Here is a 21,257-nt window from a genome sequence, read left to right as displayed (position 1 = left end):
GTAACGGATCAGTTTAGTGCACACTAACCGGTGTTCATATTTGTGGTTCTGAATCGTACAGTCTGTTTTGACGAGTTTCAGCCAATCGCAGACGGGCTTGATCCCGTCCAGTCGTTCGCTGTTAGCAGCCGCCGATGCTTTAAGCCTTCATCACTTCTCCATTGGACTCGACTTCAGCAGCTAAGAACTTGTCTCTTGTGTGCGTGTGAGGTTCCGATCGATCAGTTGCCCCATTTGCCACTCACGTCGCCTTCTCCGTGCGTCGCCTGGGTCTTCCGTACACTGTACACGGAGGCATAGAGCAGGCCCCTCTTGCGGATGTTGGGTCCATCAGCCCGACGCGAAAGTCCCTTGGGACGGCCAGAAGCGCTGGGCACTTTGGGAGGCGCCGACTCGCGTTTTGCGGTCTAACGCCTCCAGAAGAATCAGCATTTCGACATCCCCCATCTACTTTATTTGCTTGTTGCTGCGTGTGTTGTTGCCTGGTGGAAGCGCGAGGAGGAATTGATTTACGATGATTCAGTCGAAAGTGATGACTAACTATTATCATCTCTCCTACTCAATCTGAGCGCCCCCTACTACTACTGCATTCTTGTGCGTGTTACCGAGTTGCACTGTCGCCGAGCCCCGATGATATACAGTTATTAGCTCTAACCGAATCCACTTACTATCGGATAAATGTGTGGAGATCTTATTTAGCTGAGGGACTCGTGTCATCCACCACTGCATGCGCGTGGTTAAAGTCTGTTGTTGCTGCCGTCGTCACTTTCGGCAGCTGCCGAAGTTGCTAGGAGGCACATGGCTTTACTACTTGTTACTTTGCTTCAATCGATTGCGGCGATTTGTGCAAACCGACGGCGGCTTAGCCAAACGAGGACCGCACGATCGAGGCAAGCGGATGATGCTGCGAGTCGATTGGCGACCTCGAGTCGTTTAGTCAGCGCGCTTTACTTGTGAGCTTTGCCGTAGTCTCATCGTCTAGTGCGGCCGCATCCTCCTTTAGCCATCGTCCGCCACCTGCGACGTCAACGTCCGTGGGGCATTTACAAAACACCGGCCTGTTGCCCGACATCCGCCGTCGTGAGCTGCTGCTGCTCCTCCACCAGCCAAAATGTCCTCCCATTCCGCGCCGGATCATGCGCTTTGCAGGTGGGGGCTCCAGACGCTGCCACGCAGCAGGCAGCAACTGCAAGGCAAAAAGCACCGAGCCGTGGCGGTACACCAGATGTATTCAAAAGACCGCGCGTTCTTATCCGGCGCTGATTGGCCGAAAGGGACACGGACGACTCGACGACCGGAAATCTTCGGGTAACCTGCCTACGCGGCGCGTTGCCATTATCTTTTGGCGGCAGTGGCAGCGGATCAAGCGACGGACTTCGCAGCCATGATGGACCTCAACAGCAAGGACAAGTCCCCCGGCGCGTGCGTGGCCCTGCTCCCCCTGCCCCCGCAGTCTCCGCAGCCGCTCACCCTCTCCCCCTCTCTCTGTTCTCTCTCGTGCAGCGCGTTCCTGACGCAGCACAAGAGCAACATCGCGCTGTGGTCGGGCTTCGTGGTGGTCGTGTTCTTCTGCTACCACCTGTTCAGCGATGGCGACTTCTCCTTCCTCATGGTACAACCCCTTGCTTCTCTGCTCTCCCGGGCTTTTGATTGCTGGCCAGGCTAACCCGTGGCTTGGACGCGTTGCTCCTGCCGCCGCCGTCTCTAGACCATGGGCGCGTTCGTGCGCGCCTTCGGCTTCGCCTTCCTGGTCTTCAAGGCCTTCTCGCAGCGCTCGGTGGCCGGCCTGTCGCTCAAGACGCTGGAGCTCTACGCCTTTGTGTTCCTCTTCCGCCTCAGCTCCATCCTGCGGTACCAGGGCTACCTGCCCTACGACCGCAGCGGCGACTGGCTCTACACGTTCCTGGAGATCGTGGCGCTCACGCTCTGCTGCGGCGTCATCTACCTGGTCACCATGCGCTTCAACTCGACCTATGAGCTGCGCTACGACACGTTCGGGTGGCTGCACTTGCCCACGGAGCTCGGCGGCCTCTACATCCTGCTGCCCTGCATGTTCTTCGGCATGGTGCGTGGGCTATTTCTCCTCTCAGAGGTCTTGTAGGAGATTAACCGCAGGCTTGTGCCGTGTCTATAGCTGATCCACCCGAACCTGAACCGCAACTGGTCCTCGGACGTGGCCTGGACCATCGCGCTGTACATTGAGGCCATCGCCATCCTGCCTCAGCTGTTCATGTTCCAGAAGCGCGTACGTATTTGTCAGGTTTTTGGTGGCTGGGTTGGGTCTTGCCCAGTATCTTACGTTCGGTTGCTGCGTTGCATATTATCTGTACAGGGCGGTGGCGCTGTGGAGTCGTGCATCTCGCACTTCGTGTACGCGCTCGCTTTCGGCAGCTTCCTGCACCTGGTGTTCTGGTTCTCGTCGTACCACGAGCTTGGAGAGAAGGACGCTGGCCAGCACGTGGGCTACACGGTGATCTTCGTGCAGATTGGCCACATGCTAATGATGGCGGATTTCCTCTACTATTATTTCAAGAGGTACGAGCATCTTGTGTCTGTCAAGGATTTTGATTACTGTAAATGCTGATAGTTTCTTGGTTGGATTCTGCGTGCAGCATGAAAGAAGGAGGTCCGATGATGCTGCCCACGCACGGCGCCTACCAGGCGTAATCGGCTGTAGGTTGCATCAAATACGGACACCTTGCGGTGTGGAGGATATAGCGTGCTGACTAATCCTGCGAGGCTAAAAGCGGCGCCGGAGTGATAAATGAGAGAAAAACAATGAGCACGGGTGAAAATGTTTGAAAACGAGTGTGGTTGCTTGATTGAATTAAAGTTGAAGATGTCCCTCACATGTGGTGAAGTGCATCAAGTGGATACTTTACGAACATCCAAGGTTAGCGCTGCCAGCCGGTGTCGTCCTGCGTTCGTAAAAGCGTCCCCTTCGTGTCAAGAGACTGATGTGTTTCCATCAAGTGTTGTTAGTTTGATTGGCATTGCCGTCACGTACCTACAGAGGGCATACAGCATGGTGTCAAGCCTTCTGCGTCGTGAGCTGGTAAACTTGACGAGGTGGGGTTCGCTAAAGGCTGCTAAGCAAGATAAGTAGGCCAAGCGCATGTAAAACTTCTGTCGATTACTCGAGATGTGTGCATTCTAGCGGGTGTGCAGGCTAGAAGATGCCCTATTAATCATGGTACAGCCAATTGTATGGAGAAAGGTGGAGAGGACGAGAGCGAAGCGCATCCGCGGACAGGAGGCTCCATCCCTCCTTTGCTGCCGAATGAAGCGCCGACTTCTTCACTCGAAGTCTCTTCCTAGTCCCGTTCGTCTTCCTCCACGAGCAAATAATCATCGTCATAGTCGATAACAGCGTCGCTAGCTACCAATCGGTCCGCCGTGGTGCTTGCCCACGACAGGTCATTCTGTGCGACCTCGCGGACAGTGATACACGTACTGCAAACCTTCATCATTTCATGCCGCCCCTTGTTCGTAGGCTTGATGGCCATGTCCGTGAAGGGTAGGCGGCGCTTGTACTTGGAGCACGGGCCGCAGCAAATACGTCCGCATAGTCGGCAGTGATGGCGCCGCACGAGGAGGCCGAACTTGCGCGAGCACACCATACATGAGCGCTGGGTCTCGTAGGGCACCCACTCTGGCGGGTGCACGATGAACTTGGCTAGCCACGCGAGCTGCGGCGGCGACAGGATGTCCAGGACCATCACGCCTTGGTTGTTGCGGATCGTCATGCCAGCCTGTTCCCGTACGAGCGCCGCGGCGACCTTCCACAGCCCTTGGGACACCGCGATGTGCAGCACAGTATTGCCAGCGGCATCGACGGTGTTGGGGTCGCTGCCGTTCTTCATGAGCAGCTTGACGATCTCCGGGTCGTCGCTCTGCGCCGTGAGCGCGTGCGCGATGATCGGGAAGACGTCGCGCTTGCTCTTGATGGTCGGGTCTGCGCCGCGCAGCAGCAGCAGTGCCACCACGTCCGCGGCGGAGGGGGCGCTGCAGGTGGCCGCGAAGTGCAGCGGCGTGTTGCCGTTGCGGTCCGGCAGGTTGACGAGCTCGCGGAACTCGGGCGCGGCCAGCAGACGCACGGCCTCCAGGTTGCCGTACTTGGCGGCGATGTGCAGCGCGATCTGCTGCTGCTTGAAGGACTTGATGGCGGCCAGGTCGATGGCCTTGCCGTCGTACATGGCCAGCAGCGACGTGACCACGGCCTCGTCGCCGCGCTTGGCCGCGCGGTGCAGCGCCGTGTAGCCCGAGGCGTCGGGCTTGTACGGGTGGTAGCCCATCTTCTTCCACTTGTTGGCCGTGACCATGCTGAAGCGCATGGACTCGCTCTCGCGGATGGTGTTCATGCCGCTGAGCGCCTGCGAGACCTTGGTGGACACGCGCTCGCTCGTCCAGACGTGCAGCCTCTGCAGCGCCGCGGGGATCTCGTAGTCCGAGTCCATGGTGGACGTGGACGAGAAGGACGACTCCTCCTCCTCGCTGGGCGGGACGCGACGGAACGCCATGGCGGACGGCGTGCTGGGAGCTGCTAGACAGCGAGCGGAGCTGGCTGCAGTCGGCCAGAGATCAGAGTCTCGAGGCCGAGGCCAGAGATGGAGTTCTGCCTGTCGTCCGATAGGCCTGGATTGCCGATGTGACCAGCCTGTCCGACAATCCCGCCAAAACGGATAGAAAAAGTCCGAGTCCTTTGTAATCCGATTTGATTTGTACTATCGACTATTGCGTCTAACGGGTGAGGTTTTACTTCATATTTGGTATGTGAGCATAGTTAGTTTGGGTATAATAAAGATTGCCTACTAAAGGCTGTACATTGACTAGAAACAAGGCATGCCGGGATCGATACGGAGAGGGCCAGCTCTATGCCATGTGTCACACACAAGCATTCAGCGCGATTCCACTTCAACGCAACGAAGTTTGTGTGCCAGTCGCAGCTCCGGTGCAAATGAGCCCGCTCGAGTCGTGGCGGAGACTTGCCGCGCTCCCGCGCGCATCCGCATGCCGAGGCAGTCAGCGTCGTAAAAGCCGAGCCAAGGCGGACCGTACCATACTGTACATATGGGCCATACATCGAGTTGATGTTGATGAACCTCGGTCTCTACTTTCGGTGGCGCTCGCCATGTGTTTGCTGCTTGGTGGATGCGCTTCAGCACTTCAGCAAGTGCAGGTTGCACATGCACTTACGTAGCGACAATGGTCATTCTCGTTCGTGCAAACCCCGGCGTCACCAGCGTCGAGCCTCGACGGTCGAGGCGGTCGACAAAATCCCACCCAGCAACACCCTGCTGCTACAACTCGACCACGCCCAGCAGGTACGTGGCGGTTCATGTATCCGCCTGCTGCTCGAGCGTGCCAGTGGCACTGCCACGACGGCGCTCCATCATGGAGTCCACGCGAGTCGCATGACGCAGTGAGTGTGCGGCTCGAGTACAAATAGATGCAACGCTGATGGGGAGGGAACTGCATGATATTACCGGAGAGCTCGGGGCTCTGCTTATTTACTTGCTGCCGCGGAGCACTACAACCTTTAGCAAATATACCATAAATCGGGGAAGATTTGCCCGCAGGCGTCCATGTCTTCATCGTCGTTGAGGCTTGTGCTCGATCGAGTGAGCACGCGGGAAGCTGCGGCGGCCGAGGCATTCTTCACCACCAGACGGTGAAGCACGTAGTGGATCTCGACGCTCGACTCGGAGCCGTCCGCCGTCGTCAAGGCGCTGTGTCGGTAGATCGGGCCCGCGGCCTGCGCGGCGAACGCGGCGTCCAGGTCCACCGCCACTTGGCCGAGTCGGTGCTTCCTGCCGAGGCCGCCGGGCGCGACGCTCTCCACCTCGATGGTCACCTGGTGGTACTGCGCGTCGTGCTCCCGCCGCTCGAAGACGAACTTCTCGTCGAAGACGAACTCGTTGTCGCTGCGCTCGGGCTGCGCCGACACCTTGGTCGTGGCGCCGCTGCGCACGGTGCAGGCCACGCGGTGCGGCAGGTGCAGCTGGCCCTGCGACCACTTGGCGGAGCCCCAGATCGACGACTTGTGCAGTCTGCCGGGCCCGATCGAGCTCACGCGGTCGTTCTCCTCGGCGTCGTCGGCGCCCGAGTCCGTGACCTTCTGAATAGCCACCACGATGATCTCGCAGATCTCGCCGCGTGCGGCGTCGTCGTCGACCTGCTCGTCGGCAGCCATGCTCGCTGACTCAGTCGGGTCGTCCACCCCCGTGGGGCTGCTCTGGAAGCCCCAGAGCTTCCGGTGCGGCGGCGGGAACGCCTTGGCGAAGAAGCTCTTGGTCATGGAGGCCAACTGGCCGCGCGCGCTCAGCGACGGGAGTAGCGGCGTCTTCTTGATCAGCGCTAGCGGCAGCGCCGACGGGTCCGCGGGCTGGCTGGATGTGTTGTGCGTGCTCATGATCTTGCTCGGAAGCAGCAGCGCCATGGTGTGTAGACTGATTGATAGTTGTAGATGTGGGCTGGTATTGAAGCGCTGTTGCACTCGAGCGCGTTTCGCAGACTGCATCGGTCAGCCATGAGGGCACGACACCCCGTGGAACGCCCCCGCCTTGGACTTGGTCGAACGGTTAGCGATTGTGGACTGTCGCCATCTCCGGAGCTGGCGTGCGCGATCGCTCCTATGAGTGCTGACCACATCTCGGTCAATGCCAGCGGCGTCTTCGCGGATTCAGCGCGGGGCACGCCACGGCCCCAATCCTTGCAGGAACTCGAGCCCAAACCAGGAACTCGAGCCCAAACCAGGAATTCGCCTCCAGCCGTGCGGCGCGAACGCAGTGTAAGGCCTTATTTGGCGCCGTCGCTGCTTGGTCATCTCGAAGCCACACGCGGCCCGGTCGCCGATCCTTTACGCGGCGTCAAGGCGTGATGGCTCCCATCGGCAAGGCACCATCGAGTAGATGATGAAGTTACTATTACGTTGAAGGCGTCAAAGAGCGCACCTCCCTTGCTGCAGCTCCGCTGCGACCGAGACGCGCTGCAGCACCGGCAGTCGCTACTCACTCCCCTGGTCAAGTCAATCGTTGCTCGATAACCGCCACGCCATTAGCAACGAGAACCTCGACCGTTATCAGCCGCGAGTCGACGACGCCCTACTACTGCAACGCTACTGCAACGCAACAGGAGGAAGGGCTCCATTGCATTGCCGACTTGTCGAGCGAGCAGATCGACTGCCGGCACAAGCGCTGCAACCGTACAAGGCGACCAAACACACCGGCGCGTCTGACGCGTTCGCACAGCAAAAAAATTGCGCTCGCGGCAACGGAACGACACGGGGCACGCGAGGATGGCAGTGTAGCGCGTCCTGACGGAAGCTGCATTGCCGTCACCAGTGGTGTATTAGTACGACGTCCATGTCGAAGTTGCAGCGCCAACATCAAGGGGCGACTACCAAAACACCGTAGTAAATACGACTCACTTAAGTATCTCTGCATCAATCCTTGCCCCGCTTAAGTACACAGGTTCAACTGATCCCCCACGCTCGAACCATGGAGTCGCTGTTCGTGCGGTCGCTGGCGCTGGGGGCGGCGGCGCAGGACGCGCAGGCGCTGGCCAGCGCGTCGCGCACCACGGCGGACGCGACCTTCGCCGTGGCCAGCGGGCGCGAGGGCGTGATCCGCGTGTACGCGGCGTCGTGCTCGGCGCTGCTGCACGAGTTCGCGGCCATCCACAGCCGCGTGCACGCGCTGCACTACACGAGCTTCTCGGACAGCCTGGTGACGCTGGAGAGCGACGGCGACGACGAGGACGCCGAGACCTTCCTCTGCGTGTACCACGACTGGCGCGAGCGCAAGATGGTGCGCGGCTACACGCTGCCGCTGGGCGTGCTGGAGAGCCCGTCCTCCAAGCGCAAGGCCGACTGCGTGGCCGTGTGCAGCTTCACGGGGCGCGTCGCGGTGGCCATGGGCTCCGTGCTCAACATCTGGCAGTGCAGCCGCGGCTTCTTCGAGCACGTCCTGGAGCTCAAGGTGGACATGGCGCAGCGCCACGCCTTCCTGCAGGTGGAGTACGTGGCCATCCACGGCGTCTACGTGGCCTTCGCCTCGCAGACGGAGGTGCGCGTCATGGAGATCCACGTGCGCAGCTCCAAGGACGCGGAGGACGCGCCCAAGCTGGACGCGCCGCTGGACAAGACCACGGCGCTCGAGGACTGGACCGCCAGGCACGAGGACGACGGCGACGCGGTGCCCGAGGACGCGGCGCAGTGCGTGCAGGTCGCCAGCTTCGAAGACCTGGACGCCTTCGTGGAGGTGCCCGTGTCCTGCTCGGCCTACAGCACGATGGAGGCGGACACGAGACGCGAGCAGGACGAGCAGCGGATCTTCGACGAGCAGGACCAGATCCCCATGGTGCTGGGGCGCAATGAGGCGCAGCAGGAGGTGTGGAACCTGGCGGGGCTCGTGAAGAGCCAGGATATCCGCACGAACCAGGCCATGTCGTACTTCATCGGCGAGAACGACGTGAGCGTGCTGCTGCAGCGCTACTTGCCGCCGAACCACAGTGTTCGCTCGCTGAAGTTCCTGCCGGAGACGGTCGACAACCGCGTATGCGTCGAGACGAGAAGCTACACGCGCCTGCTGGTGGCGACGGAGAAGCACGCATTCCTGTACTATTTCTTGTCGGAAGAAGCAGACTCGACGAGGAAGAAAATGTCCAAGAAGGTGCTGGGCAAGGACGAGCGCACACGATCGAGGGGCATGCATAAACCCATTAAAGTGGGGAAGGTGGTTGTGGGGCAGAGTCGAGACTCATTCACTAGTGTCGAGGAGGATGAAGACGAAGGCGATGCTGAGGCAGATGGCTCGACGGAATCTGGGCGTGTGGTGATGCATTACAACTTCACCTCAGCGGTCACCAGTATCACAGCCAACAGCTCTTTCCTGTTTGTCGCGACTCTATCGGGTTTGCAAGTATGGTCCATTTGGAGTCCTTGCCACTACGTTGCAGCTAGTCGCGCGCTCAGTAAGTCGCTCGTGCCGCAACCTTCGCAGCCGCAACTCCTATGCACGCAGCCCATTCCGTATCCGGTATCACAGCTAGCTGCTCTTGACTCGTATGTTGTATTGCTCCCGCAAGTAAATTCGTTGGCGTACCAGAGGCCAAATGATATCGTCCACATGGCGAGTCTAGCTGCGGCTGAGCGTCTTCCGGAGGCCGAGTTTGAAATGCGTCCACCTCTCGGCTTTGAGGAAGACCCGACTCAACGTAGCATCATGATTTTCCAGCAAAGTCCGCCGTCGCTGATATTTTCCTACGTGCGTCAAGGTGTGCTAGCTCCTGATGGAGATATGAAACCGTTCCAGATCGACTTACTGTTGAGTTTGTTCTCGTTGTATCGCTACCGTGCGGATGTGGGTTTCGATCTCCTCCGTCTTGCTATCAGCGATGAAGCTGCTCGAAAGGAGGTTGCAGCTTCGATCTCGGGTCGTAAAGAGAAGTTGGCTCTTGAGCTAGAAACAAAGTTGTACGACGGTCTCGCCAGGGAATGCGCGGCAGATCTAGCAGCAGTGTTCATGTCGGAGCATCATCGCAACTTGGAGAGGGCTGCTCTTTTGTTTGTGGCGTCAAATGTCTCCTCCATTGAGGTGATGCATCGCCTCCAGGCTATCGTAGGAACTGTGGACCGATCGGAGGTGATTAAAGCGACGGGAAAGTACCTCGAAGCCTTTGTGTTCCCACCCCCAGAATCGCTTGCAGACATTTGTTCCCCCCACCTGGCTCCAGTTTCAAGCTCAGCCGACGCGAAGTTTACGAGGATTGTCTTGTTACACTACGGAAAATACTTCCCGGAGCAACTTTCTCGGCTGATTGTCGACTCATCGTTGAAATGGAGCCTGGAAGATATTGCGTTTGCACTCGAGAAGCTGGATGAGTCCTCTAGCCATAGCATTCTGGTCAAAATCGCGAGACTTGTACTAGTGCTACGCGCAGCTACATTCCCGGTTGAGGATTGGGGCGCTCTTAAAACCTCACATGGAGATTCTACAGCGGATTTCGCCGAGCAATGTTCATATCCGTTCATGCTTGCTCTGGTGGATGACTTGCTTGAGAATCACGTCGATGCACTCGTCCACCTGACAGTCACGCATCCGGATCTACTCATTCAAGAGATCCCTATCTCAGCGGATGAAAAACGTGAATCTGGCTTCGGTAGACGCTTTTCCAGCTCCAAGCTGACGAAGGCACTCCTCGAAAACGCTCCATCGCAATACTTGGACATCCTGGAACGCGTTTTCAACAACGCCATTGGGCGTCAGGAAACGATCCAGTTCACACTTCTATTTTGCTTGAATGCGATTGGTGACGCCGCTGAGCCGTCAGCAGCGAGAATTGCTTTGAGTGGATCGTTGTCTGAAGATGTCGGCTTGGTAGACACGTCGTTCGTTCCTGATCAAGCGCTAGTGCTGCGCTTCCTCGTGTTCGTGCTTCAGATGTTCCCGACACTTGAAATACTCTCGGAAAAGGAAGAGGTGCAAGACGATGAAGAGGACCTAAAGAGTGCGAAGGCAGCTGTGGCAGCGGAGTTGACGCGCCTTTGTGTCAAGCTAAGCTCATGCTTTCATGGCTTAGAGAATAACGATGAAGACGGGCGTGTGGAAACTACAGTGTGCGATCTGTTTGAGCCGATGGTTTCGGACTCTGTTACTCATAGTTTGCTTCCTGGCTGGGTGCAAGAGTATTTGAAGACGCGCTGTTTGCCGGATTCCCCTCGACTGTGCAGAACGCTTGGGTTTCTTTTCTACCAAGCTCTGGGACTTCTGCACGAGAAGGACCTCATTCACCCTCAGGATGTATTATCAGTGTATGAGGCGGTGGATTCAGAGTCACCCGACGAGTCTTCGTGGAACCTTGAGAACGACTTGGCTGCACTCGTTGTTCTCTTGACCTTGCCTCGCGTGTCCAGGTACGCAGCGTTGCGGATGGGTATCTACGTTTCTGGTACTAATCTATCTGTGCTACAGAACGGTGGATGGATTGACTCTCATTGCAAAACGCGCGGACTTCGTTAATTTATTCCTGCCGTACGGCAAGAGCTTTTGCGCTACTCTGAACGAATGGCGCTTTTTGATCAGCACCCTATCATCCATTTCAGACAACGCAACGGAGGTATGTTCTGGAAACAAATTTGGTACTTCGTGCTCCTCTGCGTTAGCTTACCTTACCTCGTGCTTTTCAGGCGGATGGCGCTGACTCCCACGATGAGAGCGCAATTCTCGAGAGCATTCTCAATCACGTGTGCTTGACCCTTAGTCCTGAGGACCTACTCCAGGTTCTCCCCGATGACGGTGATCTTGCTCTGTACATGTCGACAATCGAGGTCAGCATGCGCTTGGACCAGGTGCGGGAAAAGCAAAAGGATACTCGACTTATGAGTGCGGTTGCCCGCTGAGCATCAGCCCCCACTTCAATCCGCATCCGCAGATTGCGGCTCAGTCACTGCAGCTCGAGATCCGAAAGCCGTCCCTTGTTTTTCCATCAGCTTTGTGATGGCCTCAATGTACTATTCACAGCGAAGTAGTCATCGCACAAAGGTAACAAAAAAAAACACGAAATGTCAGTTGGTTAATTTGCGGATGCTCGTGTAGCTGTCGGTGCACCACGGGAAATTGAGGACGGACTCACCGCAGCACGCGTTTGGCGGAAGTGCGTCTTCTGTTTAGCCTGAACAAATGTCCTGAACTGGATCACCCAGCGCTTGTTGGGCTCCAGCGCCACGTAGCCTTCGTTGCCTCGTGCACGCTGTATGACCCTTTCTTCTTCCTGCTGGTTCTCGTCAAACAAGAACTTGGTAGCCGTTTCTGTTGGTCCCGCATTCGTGAATCCTCGAACGCTGAGGCTTTCGCGAGGAGTCGACGCATCCATGAACGACGACGTTCCTTCATCCAGCGTAGCAGTTCCGTCAGCAGCAAGGACAACAACAGGGTCCCAGAACAGCAACTGATCCATATCTTGAACAAACTCGCGCACACGTTTGGCCGGGATGTCTGCCGGAAGTTGGACGTCCAAACGAAGTGGCCACAGAAACTTGTGAAACACCTCGGTAGTGTTGCTGACAGTGCCGCCCGCCGGAATGAACGTCTTGGTGTTGTCCGGCGTGGCCAACACGATAAACCCCAGCGGCGCGTCGCAAATGTTCCCCTTCCTCGACCCGTGCAAGTAGATTCGAGAGTCCAAATGCAGCATGTTGGCCAGGAACATGTAGTGCGCGCCCATGACATTGCGTAGCTGCAGCGCACGATCCACAATGACAACACAAAGTCAGTAAAAAGAAAAGAAGCCAGCACGCACGACTAGCGTCACAGCGCGTACCAAGGGCAGCGCAGCCAAGGCGATGGACACGAAGAAGCCGACGGAGAAGAGCAGCCGCAGCTCGCTCGATTCCTCGATGCGCGGGGCCACGTAGTACGTGTAGACGATGAGCACGAGCAGCAGCATCTTGGCCAGCGTCGTGCCCTCGTACAGCAACGTCATGCGGCCGGCCTTCTCGTCCTTCTTGTAGCCCACCACGCCCTTGCGCACGATGACCTCGCGCAGCACGTTGCCGCCCGCGTCCATCCAGATGATGAAGCACACGCCGAAGATCCAGGCGGGCCACTCGTACAGCAGCAGCGACAGGCGCGACACGAGGATGGCGATCCACAGCAGCCCCACGCGGCACACGAGCGACGTCTGCCACATCATCATCTGCCGGGCCTCGTCGGGCCAGCTACAACAGAGCACAGCACAAGGCAATGCGATGCAGTGCAGTATTAATACAGCAAATACACTGGGCGTTAATACTCGGGCGCAGGCAGTAGGGCTCAAGGCGTAGGCTGCTGCTGCACGGACATCCACTTCTTGGGGCAGGCCTTGCGCACGCTCCAGAAGAGGCAGCGCGCGATGGGGTTGGCCAGCACCGTGGACAGGAAGAAGAGCACGATGGACACGTAGGTGCTGATGCGGCCGCTCTTGGTCTCGTGCCACCAGTGGTCCCACGCCTCCTGCGTCGACTGCGACACCATCTCGGACGACGTGCTGTCAAATATCAAATGCAAAATGCAAAATGCAAAATGCCAAAATGCCAAATGCAAAATGCAATGTAAAAAAAAAGTTTTATTGGCAAAAAACTGGGGCTGCAACTACTGCATCTCCTCGTCGTCCTCCTCGTCGTAGGACTCGTCGCCGGCGCCCTCTCCGTTCGTGATGGCTTCCTTCTCCTTCTCCAGCTTGCGCAGGTACGCGCGGCGGTCGCGCTCGCGCATGCCCTCCAGCTGGTTCTCGAACTCGCGCTCCTTCTTCTCGTGCTCCGCCAGCAGCTCTTGCTCGCTGCAGCAGCAGAAACAACCATAACAACAGTCACGCCACGTGAGTCACTGCGCCCAGCAGTAACCGAGGCCATTGCAACAGCGGCACGCACCTCGCGACGATCTCCTTGGCCAGGCAGCACTTGGCGCAGATATCTCGCTCCTGCAGTACGCGTCACCACAGCTCGCAATCGTCAGAACCCAAGTGTCCTACACAACAGCAGCATTCAATGCAGCAGCATGAGCAGCCCTTACCTTGGCGCACGGGTCGCAGGACGCGTGGTAGGCGGACGTCACCGTCTTCTGGTGGCAGTAGATGCTGCGTACAGCCAACGCACGCACACAGACAACAGACAGTTAGTTGGAACGCGTGTAGTGCACTACAGCACTGCAGTGCAGCGCAGTGAGCAACTCGTACCAGGAGCCGGGCTGCGTGAGCGGCTTGTATTTGCGGTACTTCTTGCGCCACTCGATCTGCTTGCGGCACTTCTCGCAGAGCCCGTGGATGGGCATGGACAGGATGCGCTCCGTCTTCTTGGACTTGGGGTTGTGCTTGAACGCGAAGGTGTTCTGGTGCTTGGGCGCGCGCTTCTTCACGTTGCCTCGCTGCGAGCTCATGGCCGCTCGCTCACTACGAGATGCACTTGGCTACACTGTCTCCTCTTCTTGCTGCAACGGCCAGTCAATGAGCCGCGTCGGTACAGTGTACCACATTAATGTATACCACATAACCCTTGTCACCCACGCAAATGTAGCCATATCTTGAAGCGATGCAGGTGGATCCGAAGGAGACGCCGCCACCGAACGCGCTACTGCTGCTCGTGAGTGGTGATGGCATCCCGTTGCTCGTCCGGCCATATGGCGACGTCCGCGTGCCTCCCAGCGCTGTGGTGGGCGTCGCGAGCGCGCTGTTCCATGCGGCAAGGCGCGAGAACGGCTCAGCCGTGGACCTGCAGCTGCTGGGGCTCGAGACCAAGCACCGCTCCGTCGTGTACGAGATGACGCCAATCGACATGCTGCTGGTGTTTGCGTCAGACAAGCCTTGCGATGGCTGCCCGTCTACAGGGGTGATGACTCGACGCATGCTGCGCACGGTCTTCGCCGCTCTCTTGCTGTTTATCGGACAGCGGAACTTGCGCGACTGGGACGCGTCCAAGCTTCGTGCAGCCATCTCGAACCAAGTGGAAGTGTTGGACGCTATCGTCACGCAGTTTCAGATAGATCCACGCTTCGTTTTCGGACGACCAGTGCGAGACGTAGTCCAGTATCGAGAGCTGGATGGCATTGACATCGGCAAAAGTGGCAGCTTGATGCAAGGCGCGTGGCTTGAGAACGGCGAACTCGTGGGCGAGTACTTCCATCCAGACGGCCCCAAGATACTCGACGCGAAAGAACTGATGCTTCTGACTGTACTAGGGGAGTGTGTGGGGCGGAAAGAGAGTAACTATACACACCACATCGGTCGCATCCACCTCACTCGGACCAAAGCAAACGTCAAAGTAGTGATCCGTAACAGCTCCAGAGGCCCATTGATCACTTTCATTGGCATTTTCAGGGTCAAGGCTGAAGAAGACAAAATCCTGCGCGATACGGTTCGTACAGGTTGTGCTTCCGGTGCGTATGGGGTGGAGGACTTACTTGTGTAACTATTTCAGGCAGACAGATTGCTGTCATACCGAGCCAAGGCTCGCGTAAGAGAGACAGGTTGTCCGTTACAAGACATTCCAAGCACCTTGATCTGGTATGTTACTGGATGTGCTGCTCTAGTAGTGGAATCTCATCTATGCTCATGTTGATACGTTTAAAACGGCCCAGCGCGTATGCTTCTCGTCTTGGTGACACACCTTCGCCGTCCTGCAGAACACTGTTCTACCTCAATTCTGCTTGGGAGACCGTCGTGAAGGCCGAAGTGTCACGACTGAAGCTCCCCATCGTCTTCAAGGACCTGTCACGGAACTTCTGGTGGAGAGAACTCTGTCGGTTTGCTGCACACCGACAGTTTACAACTGGGAATGCTGCAACCATGCCTTCAGACTTCAAGCGAGAAGACGAGGTACGCCATGCAGCATCCTGTCGTGCTGATGAGAAAGTCACTTACCGCAGATGCCTAGAGCTTGACGTTCCTGCAGCATGTTCGAGGGCCCATCCAGTTCGTTTCCCTGTGCATTGGGCCTGTTCCGGTATCAAAGATGGTGGCTATAGGCGACTCACTAGCTTTAGCAATGCTGAACATTCAATGAAGAACGCAGAATTTTCATGTATTAAGCCTTTGAAGAATCAATGAGCGTAAGTGAATGCAAGAGGCCTTCACAGTGACTTGACCGTAGTCAGCTTCAGACCAACGACGAGCTTTTACTTGACCTCGTTCACTAGCGGCTCCTTAGCCACATACGCCTTGATGTTGGTCATCGTGGTATGACCGATGTTGTCCAGAGCCTCCTTGGTGAAGAACGCCTGGTGCCCGGTAATGATTACGTTGGGGAACGTGAACAGGCGAGCGAGGGTCTCATCAGCGATGATTCCGCCGGAGCAGTCCGAGTAGAAGTACTCGCCCTCGCCCTCGAACACATCCAGGCCGACTGCGCTGATCTTACCGGTCTTGAGGCCGTCCACAAGGGCCTTGGTGTCGATCAGACCACCGCGGCTGGTGTTGATGATCGTGACCCCCTGCTTCATCTTGGCAATGCTGTCAGCATTGATCATGTGCTTGGTAGTGGGGAAGAGAGGCGCGTGCAGCGAGATGATATCCGAGCGGGCCCAGATCTCGTCCTGGCTGACGTACTCCACGCCGTAACTCAGAGCTTCTGGGCTCTGCACCACGTCGTACGCAAGAACTTTGGCGCCGAAGCCGCCAGCGATACGGGCGAACAGGGCGCCGATCTTGCCCGTGCCCACGACGCCGATGGTCTTGCCGTGCACGTCGAAGCCCAGCAGACCCGCCAGGCGGAAGTTCTGCTCGCGCGTGCGGTTGTACGAGCGGTGGATCTTGCGGTTCAGCGTCATCATCAGGGCCGCAGCATGTTCGGCCACGGCGTACGGCGAGTAGGCCGGCACGCGGGTGACGGCCATGCCCAGCTCCTTGGCGACCTTGAGGTCGATCATGTCGAAGCCGGCGCAACGCAGGAAGACGGCTCGGGTACCGCCAGCGTGCAGCGCACGCAGTGACTGCGCGTCGGCGACGTCGTTGACGAAGATGCAGACGCCCTCGCAGCCCTCGGCCAGCTTGGCGGACGTGTGGTCGAGGCGAGGCACCAGGAAGGTGATCTCGTGCTGGGGGGTGACGCCGTCCTCCTTGGCGATGCGCTCCATCGACTCGATGTCGTAGCTGTGCGTGGAGAAGAAGGCGATCTTCATGGTGCGAGGCTTGGCAGGGCAGGGCGGGGCGGGGCTTGCTTGGGCCTGGGCAAAAGTGGGAATGAGGCGCTGGAGCCAACGCCACCGGCGTGCGCGTCAAAGGTACGGGGTCTGCGGCTGTTGGGCGAGGATCGCAAGTGCGTGTTTTTGCGATCCGCCCAAGCAACGCTGGGGCCACCGCGGGCCACAGAAGTCGCTCACTTCAACATGGATGCCATAGTAATGACTACATGATTAAAGGTTTGGACAAAGACTTTCGTGAAGTACCACTGTTGTAGTCTGGATATGCTAATAAACATGCGCCTTCGTGCGGTGAGGATTCCACCGCTAGCCCCGAGCTGCGTAAGTGGGCACAGTATTCACTGGTGCTTGATTCTCAAAGTTGCCGCCGACGAGCTGTGGATGACCGGCGTGATACTACGGGCGCGTCGTCGCGTATCTTTCGGTGCTTCAAGCACCATGACCAAGCTGCACTCATTTCCTGCGATTGCAGATTCATCTAGCTGATATGTTGAGAGTGAAGGGAGGCAATTGCCACGTACTTGTATTGATGACGAGGGTCGAGCGCTTTCATGAAAACTGTATCAAGCCTCGTTCGCTTAAATCTACGCGATCTAACTGCGTCGCCGTCTTTTTAGAGGCAGCATCCGAAATGCGCGTCCTCGCCTCAGCTATGGTGAATCGCAAGCCTGACCTCATGTTGAAGCTGCTCTACTTAGAGCTCGAACATTGTAATTCATTGCTGTAAATCCAGTCTACGAAGCGCACCGATCGGAGTAACTGCTAACCACCCAGCTAATTCCGTTTCCGCACGCTCAATCTGCTCCCACTACAATATAGTACAGTAGCCAGACAGGCAACTCAACATAAAACACTACGACAAAAACAATGATACCGCTCACCTGAAATACAGCCACGACCTAAGAGCAATACTACTAGTAAGAAACAGGTACGATGGTAGCATTCTCAGCAAACACCAATGCATCGCCTAGGCAAAATGGACATGTGCATTTATGATAGATACTGAAGCATCCGGCTATCGAAGCGAAGTCATGCAGAGCTTTACTTGACCTCGTTCACCAGAGTCTCCTTGGCGACGTACGCCTTCACGTTGGCGAAGGTCGTCAGGGCGATGTTGTCCAGGGCCTCCTTGGTGAAGAAGGCCTGGTGACCCGTGATCAGCACGTTCGGGAACGTGAACAGGCGGGCCAGCGTTTCGTCGCCGATGATGGCGCCCGAGCGGTCCGAGTAGAAGTACTCGCCCTCGCCCTCGAACACGTCGAGGCCGACCGAGCCGATCTTGCCGCTCTTGAGGCCGTCCACCAGAGCCTTGGTGTCGATCAGGCCGCCGCGGCTCGTGTTGATGATCACGACGCCGTCCTTCATCTTGGCGATGCTCTCGGCGTTGATCGTGTGCTTGGTCGACGGGAACAGCGGGCAGTGCAGCGAGATGATGTCGGCGCGGGCCCACATCTCGTCCAGAGACACGTACTCCACGCCGTAGCTCAGGGCCTCGGGATTCTGCACCACATCGTAGCCCAGCACCTTGGCGCCGAAGCCGGCGGCGATGCGAGCGAAGAGCGCGCCAATCTTGCCCGTGCCCACGACGCCGATGGTCTTGCCGTGCACGTCAAAGCCCAGCAGGCCCGACAGGCGGAAGTTCTGCTCGCGCGTGCGGTTGTACGAGCGGTGGATCTTGCGGTTCAGCGTCATCATCAGCGACGCGGCGTGCTCGGCCACGGCGTACGGCGAGTAGGCCGGCACGCGGGTGACGGCCATGCCCAGCTCCTTGGCCACCTTGAGGTCGATCATGTCGAAGCCGGCGCAGCGCAGGAACATGGCCTTGGTGCCGCCGGCGGCCAGCACGCGCAGAGCGGCCTCGTCGGCCACGTCGTTGACGAAGATGCAGACGCCCTCGCAGCCCTCAGCCAGCTTCGCGGAGTCCGCGTCCAGGCGCGGGGTGAAGAACTTGAGCTCGTGGGCGGGGGTGACGCCCTGCTCCTTGGCGATGCGCTCCATCGACTCGATGTCGTAGCTGTGCGACGAGAAGAAGGCGATCTGCATGGTGGTGGTTGGTGGTGGTGGGGTGGGGTGTTCTTGGCAAAAGGAAGAATGAGCTTCGGGTCGCTGCACTCGAGTGACGAGGCGAAGGCGTAGCGGTCGAATCTCAACTCGATCTTGCTTACTCGCTGCTGCGACAGACAACTGGGCCCGCTTCATTTTTAATCACTTGGCCTTTGTGTCGGCTTGCTCGTCCTGGTTGCTGCGTTTCTTTAGATTTCTTCTTTTCGTGTCCACGAGGCTCGGCGGACCGCGTTTTAACATGCACAACATGCCAGTCGAGCGTCGAGCAAGCAAGCGAGTGCCGCTTGGCGTGGCGCGCCGCACAAGTGAGCGTCCATCCGCGGCATCACCTTGGACCCAGTATGGTCCAAATGTTAAAATATTTTTGTTGTGCCCCATACGGTATGAGTCTGTTCAAGAAAGGTCCATCGCGACACCAAGCAACGACAGAAACGCAGAGAAACGCTCCTGGGCCAAGCAGGGTCAGATGCTGACGTTTGCTGCGCCCAAGCACCAAGATTCGAGCCGTGGGGATCGAGTGCAGCGACCCGAAGCTCATTCTTCCTTTTGCCAAGAACACCCCACCCCACCACCACCAACCACCACCATGCAGATCGCCTTCTTCTCGTCGCACAGCTACGACATCGAGTCGATGGAGCGCATCGCCAAGGAGCAGGGCGTCACCCCCGCCCACGAGCTCAAGTTCTTCACCCCGCGCCTGGACGCGGACTCCGCGAAGCTGGCTGAGGGCTGCGAGGGCGTCTGCATCTTCGTCAACGACGTGGCCGACGAGGCCGCTCTGCGCGTGCTGGCCGCCGGCGGCACCAAGGCCATGTTCCTGCGCTGCGCCGGCTTCGACATGATCGACCTCAAGGTGGCCAAGGAGCTGGGCATGGCCGTCACCCGCGTGCCGGCCTACTCGCCGTACGCCGTGGCCGAGCACGCCGCGTCGCTGATGATGACGCTGAACCGCAAGATCCACCGCTCGTACAACCGCACGCGCGAGCAGAACTTCCGCCTGTCGGGCCTGCTGGGCTTTGACGTGCACGGCAAGACCATCGGCGTCGTGGGCACGGGCAAGATTGGCGCGCTCTTCGCTCGCATCGCCGCCGGCTTCGGCGCCAAGGTGCTGGGCTACGATGTGGTGCAGAATCCCGAGGCCCTGAGCTACGGCGTGGAGTACGTGTCTCTGGACGAGATGTGGGCCCGCGCCGACATCATCTCGCTGCACTGCCCGCTGTTCCCGTCGACCAAGCACACGATCAACGCCGAGAGCATCGCCAAGATGAAGGACGGCGTCGTGATCATCAACACGAGCCGCGGCGGCCTGATCGACACCAAGGCTCTGGTGGACGGCCTCAAGAGCGGCAAGATCGGCTCGGTCGGCCTCGACGTGTTCGAGGGCGAGGGCGAGTACTTCTACTCGGACCGCTCGGGCGCCATCATCGGCGACGAAACGCTGGCCCGCCTGTTCACGTTCCCGAACGTGCTGATCACGGGTCACCAGGCCTTCTTCACCAAGGAGGCCCTGGACAACATCGCCCTGACGACCTTCGCCAACGTGAAGGCGTACGTCGCCAAGGAGACTCTGGTGAACGAGGTCAAGTAAAGCTCTGCATGACTTCGCTTCGATAGCCGGATGCTTCAGTATCTATCATAAATGCACATGTCCATTTTGCCTAGGCGATGCATTGGTGTTTGCTGAGAATGCTACCATCGTACCTGTTTCTTACTAGTAGTATTGCTCTTAGGTCGTGGCTGTATTTCAGGTGAGCGGTATCATTGTTTTTGTCGTACTACCTCCGTTCGGAAATAGATGACCATTTCCAATCATATTTCAGCCTCTCCAACATAATTCCCCTTCCAAACAAATCGAGTTTGAATTCTGAATCTCCCGCGCTTTCCCCGCTCACTAGACCTTCAAATCAGAATTTGACAACTACGCGGTGAGCTGTGCAATCAGGGAAAACGAAGGTGCGACATGTTAGGGTATTCATCTCTCGGCCGAGAGCTGACCAAGGAATTGATATTGAAAGAGCTGAGAAGATATGATCAGTCGTTCACTTGGTCGGCTCCTTCGTGCGTGCACGAATCGCGCGAATTCTCTCGGCTCTCCTGAACAACACGCCCGTTTTTTAGATCACTGGTGGCTAAATTTTCAAAAATAAGAAATATCATTTAGAAGCTTCTTATTCATTTCTGATTATCGCAGTAACTAAGCCTGCCAGATATAAAGCTGTGCTGGCACGCACAGGAAAACACCACGAGCGCCACATATACTCATCCAAGTAGCCGTCCACGCGGTCCTTCGTCATGCCGCGCATGTGTTTGATGTGGCGCTTGATCCGGGTTTCCCAGAGTCCCAGTTGTGGACAGCACGCTCGGAGACGTCCGCCAACTCGCTGGCCTGGCCGTGCGCAAGTCGCATGAACCAAGCCAGCAGCAGTCGTACGGCACTACATAGGTTTAGCTTAGTCTCGCTGAAAAACGAGTTGGTCAGCATGCCCAGGCTGACCTCTTTGCCTGTGGCATGCTGCGTACTGC

At 57.8% G+C, this 21,257-nt stretch overlaps 10 protein-coding genes across 11 annotated transcripts; 4 read left to right on the top strand and 6 right to left on the bottom strand.

Moving 5' to 3' along the window:
* Nucleotides 1-1,384: 1,384 nt before the first annotated feature.
* On the top strand, nucleotides 1,385-2,667 carry IUM83_04212 (er lumen protein retaining receptor; the record flags this gene model as incomplete). Its single annotated transcript, XM_067928269.1, has 6 exons — nucleotides 1,385-1,422; nucleotides 1,504-1,612; nucleotides 1,709-2,065; nucleotides 2,135-2,245; nucleotides 2,333-2,535; nucleotides 2,613-2,667. The coding sequence occupies 6 exons, from the start codon at nucleotides 1,385-1,387 to the stop codon at nucleotides 2,665-2,667; spliced, it is 873 nt and encodes a 290-aa protein (XP_067793685.1).
* Nucleotides 2,668-3,314: 647 nt separating this feature from the next.
* IUM83_04211 (myosin-like protein) lies at nucleotides 3,315-4,520 on the bottom strand (the record flags this gene model as incomplete). Its single annotated transcript, XM_067928268.1, has 1 exon — nucleotides 3,315-4,520. One exon carries the CDS (start codon nucleotides 4,518-4,520, stop codon nucleotides 3,315-3,317), a length of 1,206 nt encoding a protein of 401 aa, XP_067793686.1.
* Nucleotides 4,521-5,539: 1,019 nt separating this feature from the next.
* IUM83_04210 (WD repeat-containing protein 5) lies at nucleotides 5,540-6,439 on the bottom strand (the record flags this gene model as incomplete). The annotated part of the gene is made up of 1 exon (XM_067928267.1): nucleotides 5,540-6,439. One exon carries the CDS (start codon nucleotides 6,437-6,439, stop codon nucleotides 5,540-5,542), a length of 900 nt encoding a protein of 299 aa, XP_067793687.1.
* A 1,060-nt stretch (nucleotides 6,440-7,499) lies between these two features.
* On the top strand, nucleotides 7,500-11,401 carry IUM83_04209 (uncharacterized protein; the record flags this gene model as incomplete). Its single annotated transcript, XM_067928266.1, has 3 exons — nucleotides 7,500-10,915; nucleotides 10,974-11,118; nucleotides 11,189-11,401. 3 exons carry the CDS (start codon nucleotides 7,500-7,502, stop codon nucleotides 11,399-11,401), a joined length of 3,774 nt encoding a protein of 1,257 aa, XP_067793877.1.
* Nucleotides 11,402-11,416: 15 nt separating this feature from the next.
* Nucleotides 11,417-13,013, bottom strand: IUM83_04208 (uncharacterized protein; the record flags this gene model as incomplete). Of its 2 annotated transcripts, XM_067928265.1 has the most annotated exons (4): nucleotides 11,417-11,512; nucleotides 11,635-12,237; nucleotides 12,322-12,718; nucleotides 12,841-13,013. In XM_067928265.1, 4 exons carry the CDS (start codon nucleotides 13,011-13,013, stop codon nucleotides 11,417-11,419), a joined length of 1,269 nt encoding a protein of 422 aa, XP_067793876.1. The 2 variants fall into 2 exon arrangements, with proteins under 2 accessions (XP_067793876.1, XP_067793875.1); XM_067928264.1 differs by lacking the exon at nucleotides 11,417-11,512 and having other exon boundaries at nucleotides 11,575-12,237.
* A 117-nt stretch (nucleotides 13,014-13,130) lies between these two features.
* IUM83_04207 (uncharacterized protein) lies at nucleotides 13,131-13,913 on the bottom strand (the record flags this gene model as incomplete). Its single annotated transcript, XM_067928263.1, has 4 exons — nucleotides 13,131-13,317; nucleotides 13,409-13,458; nucleotides 13,551-13,614; nucleotides 13,714-13,913. The coding sequence occupies 4 exons, from the start codon at nucleotides 13,911-13,913 to the stop codon at nucleotides 13,131-13,133; spliced, it is 501 nt and encodes a 166-aa protein (XP_067793881.1).
* Nucleotides 13,914-14,065: 152 nt separating this feature from the next.
* Nucleotides 14,066-15,535, top strand: IUM83_04206 (mitochondrial 2-oxoglutarate/malate carrier protein; the record flags this gene model as incomplete). Its single annotated transcript, XM_067928262.1, has 4 exons — nucleotides 14,066-14,887; nucleotides 14,951-15,036; nucleotides 15,111-15,348; nucleotides 15,407-15,535. The coding sequence occupies 4 exons, from the start codon at nucleotides 14,066-14,068 to the stop codon at nucleotides 15,533-15,535; spliced, it is 1,275 nt and encodes a 424-aa protein (XP_067793880.1).
* A 112-nt stretch (nucleotides 15,536-15,647) lies between these two features.
* IUM83_04205 (putative D-isomer specific 2-hydroxyacid dehydrogenase) lies at nucleotides 15,648-16,649 on the bottom strand (the record flags this gene model as incomplete). Its single annotated transcript, XM_067928261.1, has 1 exon — nucleotides 15,648-16,649. The coding sequence occupies one exon, from the start codon at nucleotides 16,647-16,649 to the stop codon at nucleotides 15,648-15,650; it is 1,002 nt and encodes a 333-aa protein (XP_067793879.1).
* A 1,062-nt stretch (nucleotides 16,650-17,711) lies between these two features.
* On the bottom strand, nucleotides 17,712-18,713 carry IUM83_04204 (D-isomer specific 2-hydroxyacid dehydrogenase; the record flags this gene model as incomplete). The annotated part of the gene is made up of 1 exon (XM_067928260.1): nucleotides 17,712-18,713. One exon carries the CDS (start codon nucleotides 18,711-18,713, stop codon nucleotides 17,712-17,714), a length of 1,002 nt encoding a protein of 333 aa, XP_067793878.1.
* Nucleotides 18,714-19,320: 607 nt separating this feature from the next.
* Nucleotides 19,321-20,322, top strand: IUM83_04203 (D-isomer specific 2-hydroxyacid dehydrogenase; the record flags this gene model as incomplete). The annotated part of the gene is made up of 1 exon (XM_067928259.1): nucleotides 19,321-20,322. One exon carries the CDS (start codon nucleotides 19,321-19,323, stop codon nucleotides 20,320-20,322), a length of 1,002 nt encoding a protein of 333 aa, XP_067793885.1.
* Nucleotides 20,323-21,257: the final 935 nt, after the last annotated feature.

Source organism: Phytophthora cinnamomi, assembly GCF_018691715.1.
Source record: "Phytophthora cinnamomi strain GKB4 chromosome Unknown Contig27, whole genome shotgun sequence".
NCBI classification, from domain to species: domain Eukaryota; phylum Oomycota; class Peronosporomycetes; order Peronosporales; family Peronosporaceae; genus Phytophthora; species Phytophthora cinnamomi.
This window is presented reverse-complemented; position numbering and strand designations above follow the sequence as displayed.